The sequence below is a fragment of the Elephas maximus genome, chromosome 22 (assembly GCF_024166365.1).
Source record: "Elephas maximus indicus isolate mEleMax1 chromosome 22, mEleMax1 primary haplotype, whole genome shotgun sequence".
Lineage (NCBI taxonomy): Eukaryota > Metazoa > Chordata > Mammalia > Proboscidea > Elephantidae > Elephas > Elephas maximus.
Window position 1 is genome coordinate 19,721,303 of NC_064840.1, and position 15,181 is coordinate 19,736,483.

Consider the following 15,181-nt stretch of genomic DNA (forward strand, 5'->3'; position numbering starts at 1 on the left):
CTTTTCCTTTGGTCTTTAAGGAGAAAGGTGCTGCTCTCTTAGTGGGTGAAAAACTGCTTCCCTGTGACGCTCCTCCTTTTGTGTTTGCCATTTATTTTTACCCTTCTTCTTTCCAAGAAAAAGCATTGTGACATTTTACCCACTTGGGAGAAAGGAGGACTGTGTGCAGCCAGGAACCATTTCGGGACCGTGGAGGGTGTGAACTAAGAGCTTCTGAGATTATCTGCCCCTCAGGAGGAAGTCTCTTCTGTTTTGGTTTTGTTTTCTCAGCAGGTAACCTGTTAGGAGGGAAGGCAGTTTGGTGAGGGCTGTGGGCCAGGCCTGATTTCTTAGGAAGAAACTGCTGTGTATCCAGCTTGTTCGAGGTGACCCCAGTATGGGCACAGGGCCTTGTATTTTTGACTCAGAGATTCCCTAGCTCGGTCTTCACTTTTCAAAAGCATGTATTTTCTTATTTTGGTGAGAATATACATAAAAAACATCAGCCAATTCAACGATTTCTGCACATACAATTCAGTGACATTCTTACAGTCTTCATATTGGGTTACCATTCTCGTTATGTTTTCCAAATTATCCCCTAGGGCCTCAGTTTTGCTGTTGACTCAAGGTGTCAGGAGCTGCCTCTGGGCCTGTGGCCCCAGAAGAGACCCCTCCTTTTTGGCTGCCCCCATTAGCTCTGTAGGACCTCTAGCTTAGCCCGTAACACCTGCATTTGTGGAGTGGGTGTGTTGTGAACTGGATGTTGGGGAGCAGAGAGAAGGTCTGACAAGGGTCAGTAGGGCTTCATGGCAAGATGTAGCTTATGTGGGTGACACACTCCAGTACCCTTTGGGGCTGTAGGCATAGCCAGAGGTTGGGGAGCTGCCTGGGTGATGCAGACAGTTAATGTGCTTGGCTGCTAACCCAAAGGTTGGAGGTTCGAGTTTACCCAGAGGTGCCTCAGAAGAAAGGCCTGGAGATCTAGTCTCAAAAAATCAGCCATTTAGAACCCTATGGAGCACAGCTCTACTCATGGGTTCGCCGTGAGTTGGAGTGAACTCGAGGGCACCTGGTTACCAGTTAATTAAAAAGTATCAAATATTAAAGTTATATTAAGTTATATTTTAAAATGCTGCAGGAACCAAACAAAACCATCTGTGGGCAGAATTCACACTGTTCTGCAAGTGTGTGGCCTCTGGATTTGGCTGTCAGGAGCCTGGTCAGCTCCACAGGGGGTGTGGTTAATGATTTCAGGGGTACATAACAGGAACGCACACGTGTGAGCCTCACCCCACCTGTTGAGGGTCCCCAAGACCACCTCCTAGGTTCGATGATTCACTAAGGGGACTACGAGGACTCAGCATGTAGACGTACTTACTACTATGACTTATTACAGTAAAAAGATTCAAGGTGAAATCGGCAAGTGGAAAAGGTGCATGGGGAGAAGTCTGGGGGAAACCAGGTGCAAGCTTCCAGAGTCTTCTCCCAGTGGAGCCACTCAAACCAGTTGCTGTCAAGTTGACTACGACTCATGGCAACCTCATGTGTGTCACAGTAGGGTTTGCAATGGCTGATTTTTTGGAAGTAGATTGCCCGGCCTTTCTTCCAAGGCACCTCTGGGTGGACTCAAACCTCAGCCTTTTGGGTCGCAGCTAAGTGCGTTAACCATGTGCATCACCCAGGAACTCCATCTTAATGCCTCTAGCTATAAGATGTGACATGTGTGAAGTGTTTTCTACCAGCTTGTTAGAGACTTGGTACCCTGGGTTTTTATTGGGGGCTGGTCCTGTAGGCACCCTCTGCCTAGCAAATACCAAAATTCCAGACTCTTAGAAGGAAAGCAGGTATTCAGCATATACTACACTGTTTATACAAACAGTTTAGACACACTGAGACACCCTTCCCAGTTCTGGACATGATGGTATGGACCCTCTTGAATCCAAGTTCACAGATACCAGCCAAGGGCCAGCCTTGTAAGCAGACCTTTCTAACGGCCTCTGGCCTGCTGTGCACTGTCTGATAAACAGTGCCTCCTTCACCTGAGGCCTAATGTCTCAGTGGTTAAGAGCTCAGCTGCTAACCAAAAGGCTGGCAGTTCGAATCCACCAGCCGCTCCTTGGAAACCTTATGTGGCAGGTCTACCCTGTCCTATAGAGTCACTGTAGGTGATGGGTTTGGATTGATTTTGTGACCTGATTCCATCACCTCCGGAAAATACATTTGGATTTGCTCCTGGTGACCAGTAGCCCTAAACGCTTAACAGGTTGCTGGCCTTTGGGCTAGATTTGGTATCTGGCACCGTCAGGAGAGCAGGTTTGCTGGAGGGGGGAGGGAGCAGGGTAAGCAGAGACCTGGTTTGTCTCTGGACCAAGCCAGCCTGCCCTGCCGGCTGCCTGGGGCAGGCCTTCCCTGGGAGAAATTGGCATTGGGCGTGTTTATTGTGTGTGTCTAAATTCTCCACTTTGGGTTTATGTTGGGACTGTGTTGGGACTGGTCTTGTATGCATGCATGTGTCATTCATTCACTTATTGAGCTCTTACTGTGTGCCAGGTCCTAAACCCTTGACGACTCCTCAGTCCCTGTCTCCTATCTCAGCCCCCACTTTAAGCCCTCATTTGGGGGGGCTTTAATGCTGGCCCGGCTTGCCGAAGCTTCAGGGCCAGGACCTCAGGCTGGGTCTGTGCACAGCTGCTGCATCCCCTTTCTTGTCACCCTGCAGAATGTCCGTGCCCGTCAGTGTCACCAACCCCGACCTGATGAGGCACAGCAAGGAGCTCTTCATGGACAGTGGCTTCTCCCCACTCTGCCAGCGGATGGGAGCCATGGTCGCCTTCCAGAGATTCGAGGATTTCATCAGGTACCTGGCATGACAGAGAGGCTGAGTGAGTTTCCCCTGACCCCACCCTTGCCTTGACATATGGGGTGGAGGAGGCCCCACACGTCACTTGATTTAGTTTGTGATAACAGAATAATAACAGCATTGTAGCCTAGGGCGTGGGCTTTCGCCCCAGCCCATCTGTGTTTAAATCATGGCTCTGCTTCCTCCTCATCACGAGACCCTGAGCAGATTATTTAACCTCTCCCTACCTCAGTTTCCTCATGTCTAAAATGGGGATAAGAGTAAGACCTACTTCATAGAGTTGCCATGATAATTAGATAATATACAAGAAATAGTATGTGTTAAAGATAATTAATATGTCAGTAACGTGCTCGGTAAGTGCTAGTGACCAGTGCTATTACCATTAATGTCTTTTCAACCTGTCACTGTGTGTTGTGCATTGCACTTGGGTTATCTTGTTGGAGCTTCACCACAGCCTTATGAGCCCCGACTCGAGGTGTGGTGATGTTTCTGGACTCTCATAGTCACAGAAAAGGGGAGGTGAGAGTTGAACCCAGCCGATGCTCCACAGTATTGGGCATCCTTCCATTTATTCATGATCGCAGTCCACATAGATCCATTCTTCCATTTGGGAGAAGAACTCATCAGAGGTCCCTTTGGCCTCATCAAGGAACCAGTGAGGACTGCACAGGTTGGATGAGATCAGAGAGTGTTGATTGGTAAAGAAGGCAGGCCTGCCTCACCTGTCTGCCTAGCATGGAACACCTGCCCCCAACCCTTGCCCTCTGCCACTTGCCCCCAGGAACTTTGATGAAGTGATCTCCTGCTTTGCCAACGTCCCCAAGGACATCCCCCTCTTCAGCAAGGCCCAAGCCTCCCTTTACTCGGAGGATGATGGCAAGGTATGCATCTGAGCCCAGTGAGCAAGGCCGTAGGAGGAGGCAGCAGGGCTGTGGGAGGGGTGGGGGGCCTCAGGAAGGCGGAGATACTTGGGAGGGGACGGTGGGGCCACGGGCTGGCCACTGCCCAGCCATGTTTTCCCTTCTCAGAGCATCAGGGAAGAGCCGATCCACATCCTGAACGTGGCCCTCCAGTCAGCAGACCACCTGGAGGACGAGGAGTTGGTGATGACCTTCCAGACGTTCGTGCAGTCCAAGGTACTTGGGTACACCTGTGGTTTGTGGGGGCGGTGGGCGGTCCCTGGAGGAGCTGGAAGATGTGGTCTTGGCGAGGTGCCTGTGCTCCTGAGTGGCGTGGGGAGGCTGTGCTGCTCTGTGCTTCAGAGAGACAGGCCTGGCTTCCTGCCCTGGGTCTGCTTCCCTCATTGCCGGTAAACTTGTCAGCAGTGGCTGACTGTGGCAGGGCCTCGGTTTCTTCACGTGTACCGTGGGGACAGTATATCTCTTTGCCAGGGTGTTGCAATGATGGTGGGAAAGAGAGATCATTTCATTGGAATAACCCAGAAGCCCACAGTGTTAATGGCCAGTTACACTGACAACTGTGTATGCAAGTAACTGTGGGTACTTTTTCAGCGTATGTTCTCACCCAGTGGTGGGACGGCTGTTAATACGTCCAAGGACCTCAACCGCACACAAATGCAGAGCAGCTGGGCGAGCGGGGTCATAGAAACAGAATGAGATCACATTCACACATGTTTACACACATATGTACACACAGTCACATGCCAATATGCACACATACATGTACACACATTCACACACACATTTACAGACATACATACGTTCACACGTATACATATGTGCACACACATTTACACTATGTACACACATCCACACACGTATACATGTTCACACACTCGCGTTTACACATATGTACACATTCACACGCATATACACATTGACACACACTCACATGTACACACATATGGATACACATTCACACAGGCATACACACACTCTTAACACAACACACAAGTACCTCCCCCCAGCCGAGAACCAATAATCAGGCTGTCAATAACCAGCTGGATTCCCACGCTGGAATCCTCTTCATTTTGCAGCTTGTTCTGCTGCTTCCCGGCCTACCTTCTGCTAAAGCCTTCTTCTGTGCGCGTGATTCACCTTTTCTGAAATGGGCTAAGAATATTTATTTCCCCTAATAATTTCCCTTACCAAGTTAACGAATAAGACAGTGCCTTATTTTCTTGTCTTCTGGGTTTTTTCTTCTTTCTCTCTAAAGGTGTATGTAATATTTCATTTGGGGAGCAACTAAAACCGGTTTTGTCCTTTTTGGGGGTGTTCATTTTTTTTTTATCCATGTCTAACATTCGGAGTAATGCACAAGTCATATATATAGAGCTTGATGAATGTTCTCAAAGTGAACACACAAGCGCAACCAGCATTCAGACGAAGAAACGGACCATCCCCAGCCCCCCGGGGGCCGTCATGCCTCCTCCCAGTCACTGCCTCCCCAAAGATAACTGACCACTATCCTGACTTCTGACTATGGATTTATTTTGTCTGTCTATGAATGTTATATAAATGGGACCATACAGTTTGTATTCTTCCTTGCGGGGCTTTTTTTTGCTGAAGTTGTGTTGTTTTTTTTTTTTAATTGTGGTTACTATACTAAATTCTATTAGTAAAATACAATGATTGTTTAATAATTTAATTGTTATTTATAACAAAAAGTTGACATTTCAACATATTTTACACACACAGTTCAGTGACATTAATCACTTTCCTCATGTCGTGTGACCATCGCCACTATCCTTTTCCAGATGTTTCCATCACCCCTAACAGAAGTTCAGGGCTCCCTAAGCAGTGACCTCTTTCCCTCTTCCTTCTGCCCCAGTACCACTTTCTATATCTTTGCTTACTCTAGAGAATTTCACATTAAGTGGAAACTTAGACTATTTGTCCTTTGGTGACTAACTTATTTCACTCAGCGTCGTGTTCCTAGGGTTCATCCGTGTTGTGGCATGTATCAGGACTCAATTTCTCTTTATGGCTGAGTGATACTCCATTGTATGTATGTGCCACATTTTGTTCATTCATCTTTAACTTATCTTTTTGTATAACAGCTCTTTTGATGTATAGTTCACATGGCATGCAGTTCACCCACATTAAACAGTAATACAGTTCAGTGGTTTTAAAAGCATATTCATAGACTTGTGTAACCATCACCGCAATTCATTTTAGAACATTCTCATCACCCTAAAAAAGGAACCCTATACCCATCGGCAGCCACTCCCCGTTTTCTCCCCAGTACTACCCTCCCCCGAGCCCTGTTGTTGTTATTGTTGTTAGGCGCTGTTGAGTCGATTTTGACTCATTGCGACCCCATATGACAGAATAGAACTGCCCCCTAGGGTGTCCTAGGCTGTATCTTTATGGCTGCTGGGTGGGTTTGAATTGCCAGCCTTCTTCGTCGTCAGCAGCTGAGCACTTATCCATTGTACCACCAGGGCTCCTTCCCTCAGCCCTAGGCAACCACTCAACTACTTTCTGTGTGTATAGGTTTGCCTACTCTGGACATTTTATCTAAATGGAATTAGACAACATATTGTCCTTTGTGGCTGGTTTCTTTTACTTAGAATAATTTTTTCAGGGTTCATCCAGAACTTTATCCCTTATTTATTACTGTATAATATTCCATTGTATCTTTGGTTTTTAATGCAGAGAAATAGCCTTGTGGGTTGTGGACTCCGAAGAATCACATTCCTGATTGCCCAAAAGGTCAGTGCAATTCTCAGTTCACCTGTCTGAGTCTTTTCCCTTCTTCAAGACCCAGTACCATTTACGTGACTTTTATCCTGCAGATTACGGTGGAAGGGATCAATCACTAGATGAGAGAAGGCTTTCCAAATGATTCATTCTATAAGTGGACTGGGTTATCATTAAAAAATCATAAAATAAGCATGCAGGTTTTACAATGAGTCTTGCTTGACTTAATTGTCTTTCGTGTGGGTTTCTTTTTGCAGAAAGAATTTCCCAAGTTTTTCACATTCAGAGCAAGACACAAGGTATGACCAAAAGCAATGAGGTTTTTCTCTCTTCGTGGCATCTTTGATATTCATGAAGAATACGGCTCCCAGCCCTTGAGAATCCCCTGATTCTAGAACATGACAATTATGTAGACTCTGCCTTCCTCTGGGATTGTATTTCCTAATAGAACCCTGTGTTTTCTGTGCAGAACCCACATCTTGAGTCCCCTACCCTTCCAGCTTTCCCTGCAGGATTCTCCCTCACTTGGATAATTTTCGTACTTGTGGGTGGGTGTGTTCAGTAAGACAGTATTTCTTAGTTTTTTTTTCCTAGAACAGAGGTTGGCAAACTATAACCTGCAGGCTGTATTGTAAATAAAGTTTTATTGATACACAGCCATACTTTTAAGCATTTATTTACCTTAAGAAAAGGCTTGCAGACCTCTCTTCCAGAGCAGATGGGCTAGTTTCCAACACAGGCCCATAACTCATCCAAATTCAGTATTTTATGTTTTATTTGATCCAAAGCTAGCTAAGAACCAGCCCTTCTTTAGATCCTTCATTCTCTCTTCGTTTTGGTCTCCAGCACTGTTGTTCACTTCCTTTTGGTGGCCATTTTTCACAAAGAAATCAGGTGTTAGTGACTTCTAGAGGATGGCTGTGTGCTGGCAGATGCTGGGGATAAGCTAGGCTCACCGTGAGCTCAGCGGCGTGGCAGCACACCAGTCTTACACTGAACACAGGCTCCTCTGGGCCTTTCTGAAATCCAAATGCCTTGAGCCCTTGAGTTGGTCACCATGAGGTTATACCACTAACGCTAAATTCATGAACACTGGGGGGTCTACGGTACAGGGCGTGGACAAGCAGGTGCGCAGCCCTAATGGCAGATTTTGTGTGTGTCTGCGTCTGTATGTCTTTGTGTCTGTGTCTATATCTTTGTGTTTTTGTATCTCTGTTTCTGTGTGTCTGTCTTGTGTGCATGTGTGTCTGTGTCTGGTGTGTACATGTCTGTGTCTCTGTGTGTGTCTCTCTCTGTGTATCTCTGTGTGTGTGTTTGTGCCTTTGTGTGTGTGTGTCTGTGTGTCTGTATGTATCTGCATCTGTATGTGTATCTGTGTGTGTCTGTGTGTCTATGTGTATGTGTCTCTGTATCTGTGGGTATATCTATGTGTGTGTGTCTACGTGTATGTCTGTGTGTGGTCTCTGTGTATCTGTCTGTGTGTGTCCTCTCTGGCGGCCTGCAGTTTGCAGAAGACCGCATTTACCGTCACCTGGAGCCCGCACTGGCCTTCCAGCTGGAGCTCAGCCGGATGCGAAACTTCGACCTGACTGCTGTGCCCTCTGCCAACCACAAGATGCACCTTTACCTGGGCTCAGCCAAGGTGAAAGAAGGTGCAGAAGTGACGGACCACAGGTTCTTCATCCGGGCCATCATCAGGCACTCGGACCTGATTACGAAGGTAAGTGTCGTGGACCATTTCTCCATCTGAGCCTGTCCTCATGCCCTGGCCCTTCATTCACCAAGTGCCTGGTCTGTGCAGGGCCCTGGGCTGGCCGCTGGGGACAGGCGGCCACACTGCACCCACAGGGTTGCCTCTGATATCCAGTCTTGGGGGAGATGGAGAGGAAGTGGCCAAAGATTGTGTCCCGGCTGGTGGCACATGGATCAGTTGCTCGTGTTACATGGATTTCTCTGTGTGAGGAGGATGGAGAGGATGGAAAGGTGCTGACTCGTTAAAGGCTGACTGAGTGACCATGTTTCATCATTTCTTGCATTCGTGAAAGTGACCCATATTTATATTACGAAATTTCAAGCAGCTTCGATGATTTTTCACTGCTTCTTGCATTTATAAAAGTAAGCTGTGATGATATGATGAAAATCTCATTCAAATATGCAGTTGCAAATTTCAAACTGAACATGATTTTCAAAAATCAAGTAAAAGAACCCAGAATCCTGCCATCCAGAGGTCAGCTCTGTGGGTGATCCTCTGTAGACATAACCCCACATTCACATTTGTGGGTGCAACGTTACAGACGGGAGTCCAGGGGCCAAATCATTTGCAGACTGCTGATTTCTACTAGACAATCCTTTAAACCTCTTTTCATATGGATGGATAGTGACCCACAGCATCCTTCTGGGTAGCTGTGTGATATTTCCTTTCGGGGATGTACTGTGGGTGTGGAACTTTTTTTAAATAATTTTTATTTTTTTATCATAGACTTTTTTTAGAGCCATTTTAGATTTACAGAAAACTTGTACTCAAAGCACAGTGCCCCCACTTGCTCTCTCCCCTGCATACTGGCTCTCCTGTGTTAGCGTCTTGCATTTGATTTCTACAGCACACGTACAGGCCTCTCAGCGGCTCTTGAAGCAGCGCTGCCCAGTGGAACTTCTGTGAGGGCAGAAGTGTTCCATGTGTACACCACCCAGTATGAGAGCAGCGAGCCACATATGGTTATTTTTTTTTTTTTTTAGTAATGTTTTACTGTGTCTTCAGCGAATGTTTACCCAGCCCATTAGGTTCCCATTTGACAGTTTCTACGCAAATTGTTCAGTGACGTTAGTTACATTTTTCACAGCTTGTCTGCGTTCTGGTTGTTCCGTTTCCAGTGCTCTAGTTCCCCTGCCTCCCTTACTTTTTCATCTTTGCTTTAGAGTAATCATTGACCTTTTGGTCTCATAGAAATGGTTTTTTTAGTGGAGCACCATACTCACAGGTAGTATCCTTTATTTTGTGTGCAAATCTGTTATTTTGCTACAAGGTGACCTCGAGATAAGTTTTGGTTCAAGGCTTAAAGAGTATCTCAGGGCGATAGTCTCAGGGGGTCCTCTAGACTCAACAGGGCCAGAAACCCTGGAATTTTAAGAATTTAAGTTCTGTTCCGTGTTTTTCTCCCATTGTATCAGGGTCCGTCTATTGTGGCCCTGATCAGAACGGTTGGTAGTAGTAGCGGGGCACCATCTAGTTCTTCTGGTGCATGTGTGGTTATTGAACACTTGAAGTATGGCTAGTGTGTCTAAGTGACTGACATTCTAATTTTATTTAATCTTTTAATACACTTTATTTTTAAGGGCAGTTTTAGATTTATAGAAAGGTGGTGCAAAAAGTACCGAGAGCTCCCATATAATTCCTCTCTCTTTAACCCCCCAAATTGTTTCTCCTGGTATTAACATCTTGCGTTCCTATGATAAGTTGTTACAGTCGATAAACAAATATCGATACATTGTTAACCAGAGTCCATAGTTTACATTAGGGCTCACACTTGGTGTTGTACAGTCCTATTTTGTTTGTTTATTGTGATGAGTATATATATAGTCACAATTCTGCCTTTTCAACATTTTTTATAAGTACAGTTATTTCATCATATTGTTCAGCCATCACCACTGTTTCCAAAATTTTCCATCACCCTTAACAGACGTTCAGTGTCCCCCAAGTAGTGGCTCCCTCTTTCCCCCTCCCTCCCACCGCTGGTAACTGACTAATAGTAGACTCTGGTCTGTACACATTTCCCTATTCTAGATATTTCATGTACAATGTTTGTCCAGTCCTATGAGTTTTGACAAAGGCATAATGTCTTGCGTCCACAGTTACAGTGTCAACACAGAATAGTTTCACGGCCCTAAAGCATGCAGGTTTTTTTTTTCCCAACAATTCCTTATTGCAGGATGTTAAGCTAGTCTCAGTCTTTTGCTCTCTCAGACAGCTAGTCAGCTTTTGCTTACCTTCACCTCTGCGAGCCTGGCTCTGCAGGTCTCGCCTGGTACACTTTTTGGAGGAGGGGAACGTCCCTGCCTGCATCTCTGGAAACTCTGGTGGCATAGTGGTTAAGAGCTATGGCTGCTAACCAAAAGGTCGGCAGTTTGGATCCATCAGGCGCTCCTTGGAAACCCTGTGGGGCAGTTCTACTCTGTCCTGCACGGTTGCTATAAGTCGGAATTGACTGACGGCAACGGGTTTGGGTTTTTTTTGGTCTACCTCTCTGAGACCCCTGCCTCAGTGGCTGCCCCTCCTTCCTGGGCAGGAAGCATCCTTTGAGTACCTGCAGAACGAGGGTGAGCGGCTGCTCCTGGAAGCCATGGACGAGCTGGAGGTGGCGTTCAACAACACCAGTGTGCGCACTGACTGCAACCATATCTTCCTCAACTTCGTGCCCACTGTCATCATGGACCCCTACAAGGTTTTGCCTCTGGGGGGTCTCACTGGGCTCTGGGCTAAGCCTTGCTGGGACTGATGGCTCTTCGTGCCATGCAGGGTGGGGCATTGTCTCCTGGCCCTCGAGACCTGAACTCTAGAATGAACACATATGTGTTTGAATCTCAGTCACTGAGGGAGGAGAATGAGGCTCCTGTCATTCCGTTCTAGAGCCATATTTTAGCCACAACCCTTAGCACCTTACTTGTTTTGTTGGTCACCCTTCCACGGGCATGCTTCACTTTGAGGACAACATGGATACCCAAAATGTCTTGTGAAATGAAATCTTGTTCTTTTCCTGGTTCCAGGCTCTGCTGGGGTTTTGCATGTGGGTAGCATAGGGGGTGAGAACCCGAGGTTTGGGGCCGAGCTGTTTGCCGTAGGTTGGTTCTTCGCGGGTAGGCAGAGTTCTTTAATGGCAGTGATTCTGTGGTGAAAGAAGTCCTGGTCCATCAATATGGCACCTGAGGGGTGCAGAGGATTCACGCTGATACCCCAACTCCACCGGTCGGCATAATTCCAGAAGAAAAACAATGCATAGGCTTGGGATGCCTGGTGGAGGTAAAGCTGGAGTGATTTAGGAATACTAGCTCTATCTCTTACCAGCCTCAGGTTCCTCATCCGTCAGTGGGAGATCTGCGTGCTAGCCTCTCTGAGTAATTATAAGGATGAAATGAGATGGTGGATTTTAAATACTTAGCATATTGCCTTCCGTTGTTAGTAGCTGATCGTTGTTGGATAGTTAGCACTAGAACTATTATAAGTGTGCGTGGAATGGGCTCTGAAACTGGGACTCCTATGGTTTTGCGGCAGATTGAGGAGTCAGTGCGCTCCATGGTCATGCGCTATGGCAGCCGCTTGTGGAAACTCCGTGTGCTCCAGGCTGAGGTCAAAATCAACATCCGCCAGACCACCACCAGCGCGGCCTTTCCCATCCGCCTATTCATCACCAACGAGTCGGGCTATTACCTGGACATCAGCCTCTACCGAGAAGTGAATGACCCCAGATGCGGACACGTAAGGCTGGGCCAGGCCATGAATGTCTTGATCAGGGCAGAGGCAGACCACTTGGATGACTGAGATACAGATTCAAACACCACTCAGTGGCTGTCTGGCTTTGCCATGCTAGGTTCCAGTAGCTCCTAAATTTTAAGATAAATGTGTTAGCTTCTGGATCCCAGTTGTTCAAGGAAGGAGAATGAATCCTCCAAGGTTTAATCAATTCTAAGGCCATATTTGAGATAAGAAGAGAGGCCCTGGTGGCATAATGGTTAAAGTATCTGGCTGCTAACTGAAAGGTCGGTGGTTTGAACCCACTGGCCACTCCACAAGAGAAAGATGTGACAGCCTGCTTCCTGAAGATTATAGCCTTGAAAATCCTGTGGGGCAGTTCTACTCTGTCCTATAGGGTCACTATGTGTTGGAATTGATTCAACAGCAATGGGTTTGGTTTATTTGGGAAAATCATGGAATGCCAGGGCTGCTTATAATGTGATCCCCAGATTGGTTCACTTAGGGAAATAGATATTTTCCCCAACCATGTTTTAGAACAAACTTTTGTAAAGTGAATCAAATATCCTATTGACTGTCATTTTATATATGTATATATACACCAAACCCAAATCCACTGCCGTGGAGTCGATTCCGACTCATAGCGACCCTATGGGGCAAAGTAGAACTGCCCCATAGAGTTCCCAGGGAGCAGCTGGTGGATTCAAACAGCTGACCTTTTGGCTAGCAGCCAGGCTCTTAACCACTGCACCACCAGGGCTCTGTATATATGTATTTTAATTTTTTATTTTGAACTAACTTAAGACTCCCAAGAAGTTGCAGAAATAGAGTTAAAAAAAAAAAAAAGAGTACCGAAAGTTCCCACGTACCCTTCATCCAGCTTCCCCCAAAGATAACATCTTACGAAACCATAGTACGTTATCAAAACCAGGACGTTGACATCGGTATACTCCTTTTAAGTTAAATGCAAACCTTATTCAGATTTCACCAGTTTTTACATGCACTCTTTTTTGTTTTTCTGTGTATAATACTATGACTATTATATTTTTGGAGACAGGTTTTTGTATCCCCCACTATGCCTCCTTGCTCTGATTACCCTGTGGCAGAGAGGAGAATATCAGCTACCCTAAGAGCTCTCTCTGTTACATGACATAATGTGCTTAGCTTCCCCCATTGCGTTTTCATTGAGGACTGGGTAGATATAAATGGGGGAGGGGCATGGCTCTTGGATACCCGGTGACTGACCTTTCTCACCCTGTCTTCCTTGGTGATCTAGATCATGTTTCATTCTTTCGGCCACAAACAAGGGCCCCAGCACGGGATGCTGATCAACACACCCTACGTCACCAAGGATCTGCTGCAGGCCAAACGGTTCCAGGCCCAGTCCCTAGGAACCACTTACGTGTACGACTTTCCGGAAGTGTTCAGGCAGGCAAGTCCTGTGGTTAGATGCAACACCGCCTCCAGGTCCCCTCAGCAGACCCCATCAGTACCATCCCCTCCTGTCCTCAGTCACTCTTCCAAAGACCCCCATCCAAAGAACAGGGTCTTGGTGAAGAAAAAGAAATTAACATTGGGAATGACTTTGTAGTGTTTTTTCCTAAAATAAATCAGATTTTATCCTAATGATAAAAGTAATATAGTGTAGAAACTTTCCAAGAAGGAGAAAGTGAGTTACAATTCCATGTCCTGAAGACAGATTGCTTAGCATTTTGGTGTATTTCTGTCTAGTCTTGTTAATGCTTATTTATTAAGTACCTGCTACTTTCCAGGTCCCATTTTAGGGGTAGATACAGCATGAGAAGGATGGGGTCACTGCCTTTGAGGAAGTTTTAGTCTATTTTTTTTAAAAAGTAATGATTTTCTATGTTTTTTTTTTATTATTTAAATATACAATGGAAAAATACAGAAAAGTAGAAATATGAAAATGAAGTACCGCCCATATATAACTTACTCACCAATGATGACTGCAGTAACTTTTTTTTTTTAAATAATATTTTATCTTGTTTCTGATGAAGGTTTACACAGCAGTTTAGGTTCTCGTTCAATAATTTCTACACAGATTGTTCAGTGACATTGGTTACAGTCTTCAGAATGTATGAACGTTTTCATCATTTCCCTCCTGGTTGTTCCGTTTCCATTAATCTCCCGTTATATTCTTATCTTTGTTTTAAAGTAATTGTTGACCATTTGGCCTCATGTAGGTGATTTTTTAAAAGAAGCACAGTACTTACAGGTGGTATTTTTTATTTTGTGAGCCAAACTGGTATTTAGCTGCACGGTGACCTCAGAGGTTAGTTTCAGTTCAAGGTTTGAAGAGTATCTCAGGGCAGTAGTTGCAATTACATTTTAACGCATTTCCTTCAAGTATTTTTTCTCTGCCTTTCTTTTTTTACGTAGTACGGCCTTAAAGGAGACGGAATACACTGCTATTGGTGTCATGGATGTCTGTCTGCACCCCCTACACTGGCTTGTGGATGACGTTCATGAAACAGACTAGGGTCATGGGCCTTCCGCTATAGGCAGCAAAGTGTCGTGTTGCTTCAGGCACAGGAGACGCAGACCAGTAGGAAAACCTACTATTTAGAGTCACTCAGGCTGGGGTTTCAATCCTGGGTCTGTCCTTTGCTTCCTGTGTGTCCCTGGGCAAGCGTCTTCAATTCTCTGGGCCTCAGTTTCCTCCTCTATAAAATGGGCATAATAATAGTATTTACCTTGCAAGGTTGTTAAGAGGAACACATTTATTCAGTAGGTGCTTAATCAATTGAAACTTTTATTAAGAATGTCATTGTTGTGTCCTTTTGTCTCTGACCTCAAGTGTCATAGGGTAAGAAGCATGACTAAACCAGCAAACCTGTCTCCTTTCTTTTAGATAAGGAAACAGAAGACTACTCTGTACAATTTTATGCCCATAAGTTTTTTTTTTTAATTCTTTTTTTTATTGAACTTTAGGTGAAGGTTTACAGAACTAGTTTCTCATCAAACAGTTAGTACACACATTGTTGTATGACACTGGTTAACAATCCCATGACATGTCAACACTCTCCCTTCTCAACCCTGGGTTCCCCTACTACCGGCTTTCCTGTTCCCTCCTACTTTCTAGTCCCTGCCCCAGGGCTGCTGCAGCCCTTTAGTTTTGTTTTGTTCCATGGGCCTGTTAAATCTTTGGCTGAAGGGTTAACCTCAGGAGTGGCCTCGTTATTGTGCTGAAAGGGT

General features: G+C 45.6%; 1 protein-coding gene across 5 annotated transcripts in view; it reads left to right on the top strand.

The window, feature by feature from the left end:
• The window catches only part of ACACB (acetyl-CoA carboxylase beta), a 149,114-nt gene that overhangs the window by 108,118 nt on the left and 25,815 nt on the right, over window positions 1-15,181 (top strand). For all 5 annotated transcript variants that reach the window (XM_049865728.1, XM_049865729.1, XM_049865731.1 and 2 more), the window contains 9 exons: window positions 2,699-2,836; window positions 3,621-3,720; window positions 3,868-3,975; window positions 6,457-6,513; window positions 6,759-6,800; window positions 8,006-8,221; window positions 10,785-10,940; window positions 11,768-11,971; window positions 13,242-13,397. In XM_049865728.1, the coding sequence (XP_049721685.1) occupies window positions 2,699-2,836; window positions 3,621-3,720; window positions 3,868-3,975; window positions 6,457-6,513; window positions 6,759-6,800; window positions 8,006-8,221; window positions 10,785-10,940; window positions 11,768-11,971; window positions 13,242-13,397 (1,177 nt within the window). The remainder of the gene's footprint in view (window positions 1-2,698; window positions 2,837-3,620; window positions 3,721-3,867; window positions 3,976-6,456; window positions 6,514-6,758; window positions 6,801-8,005; window positions 8,222-10,784; window positions 10,941-11,767; window positions 11,972-13,241; window positions 13,398-15,181) is intronic.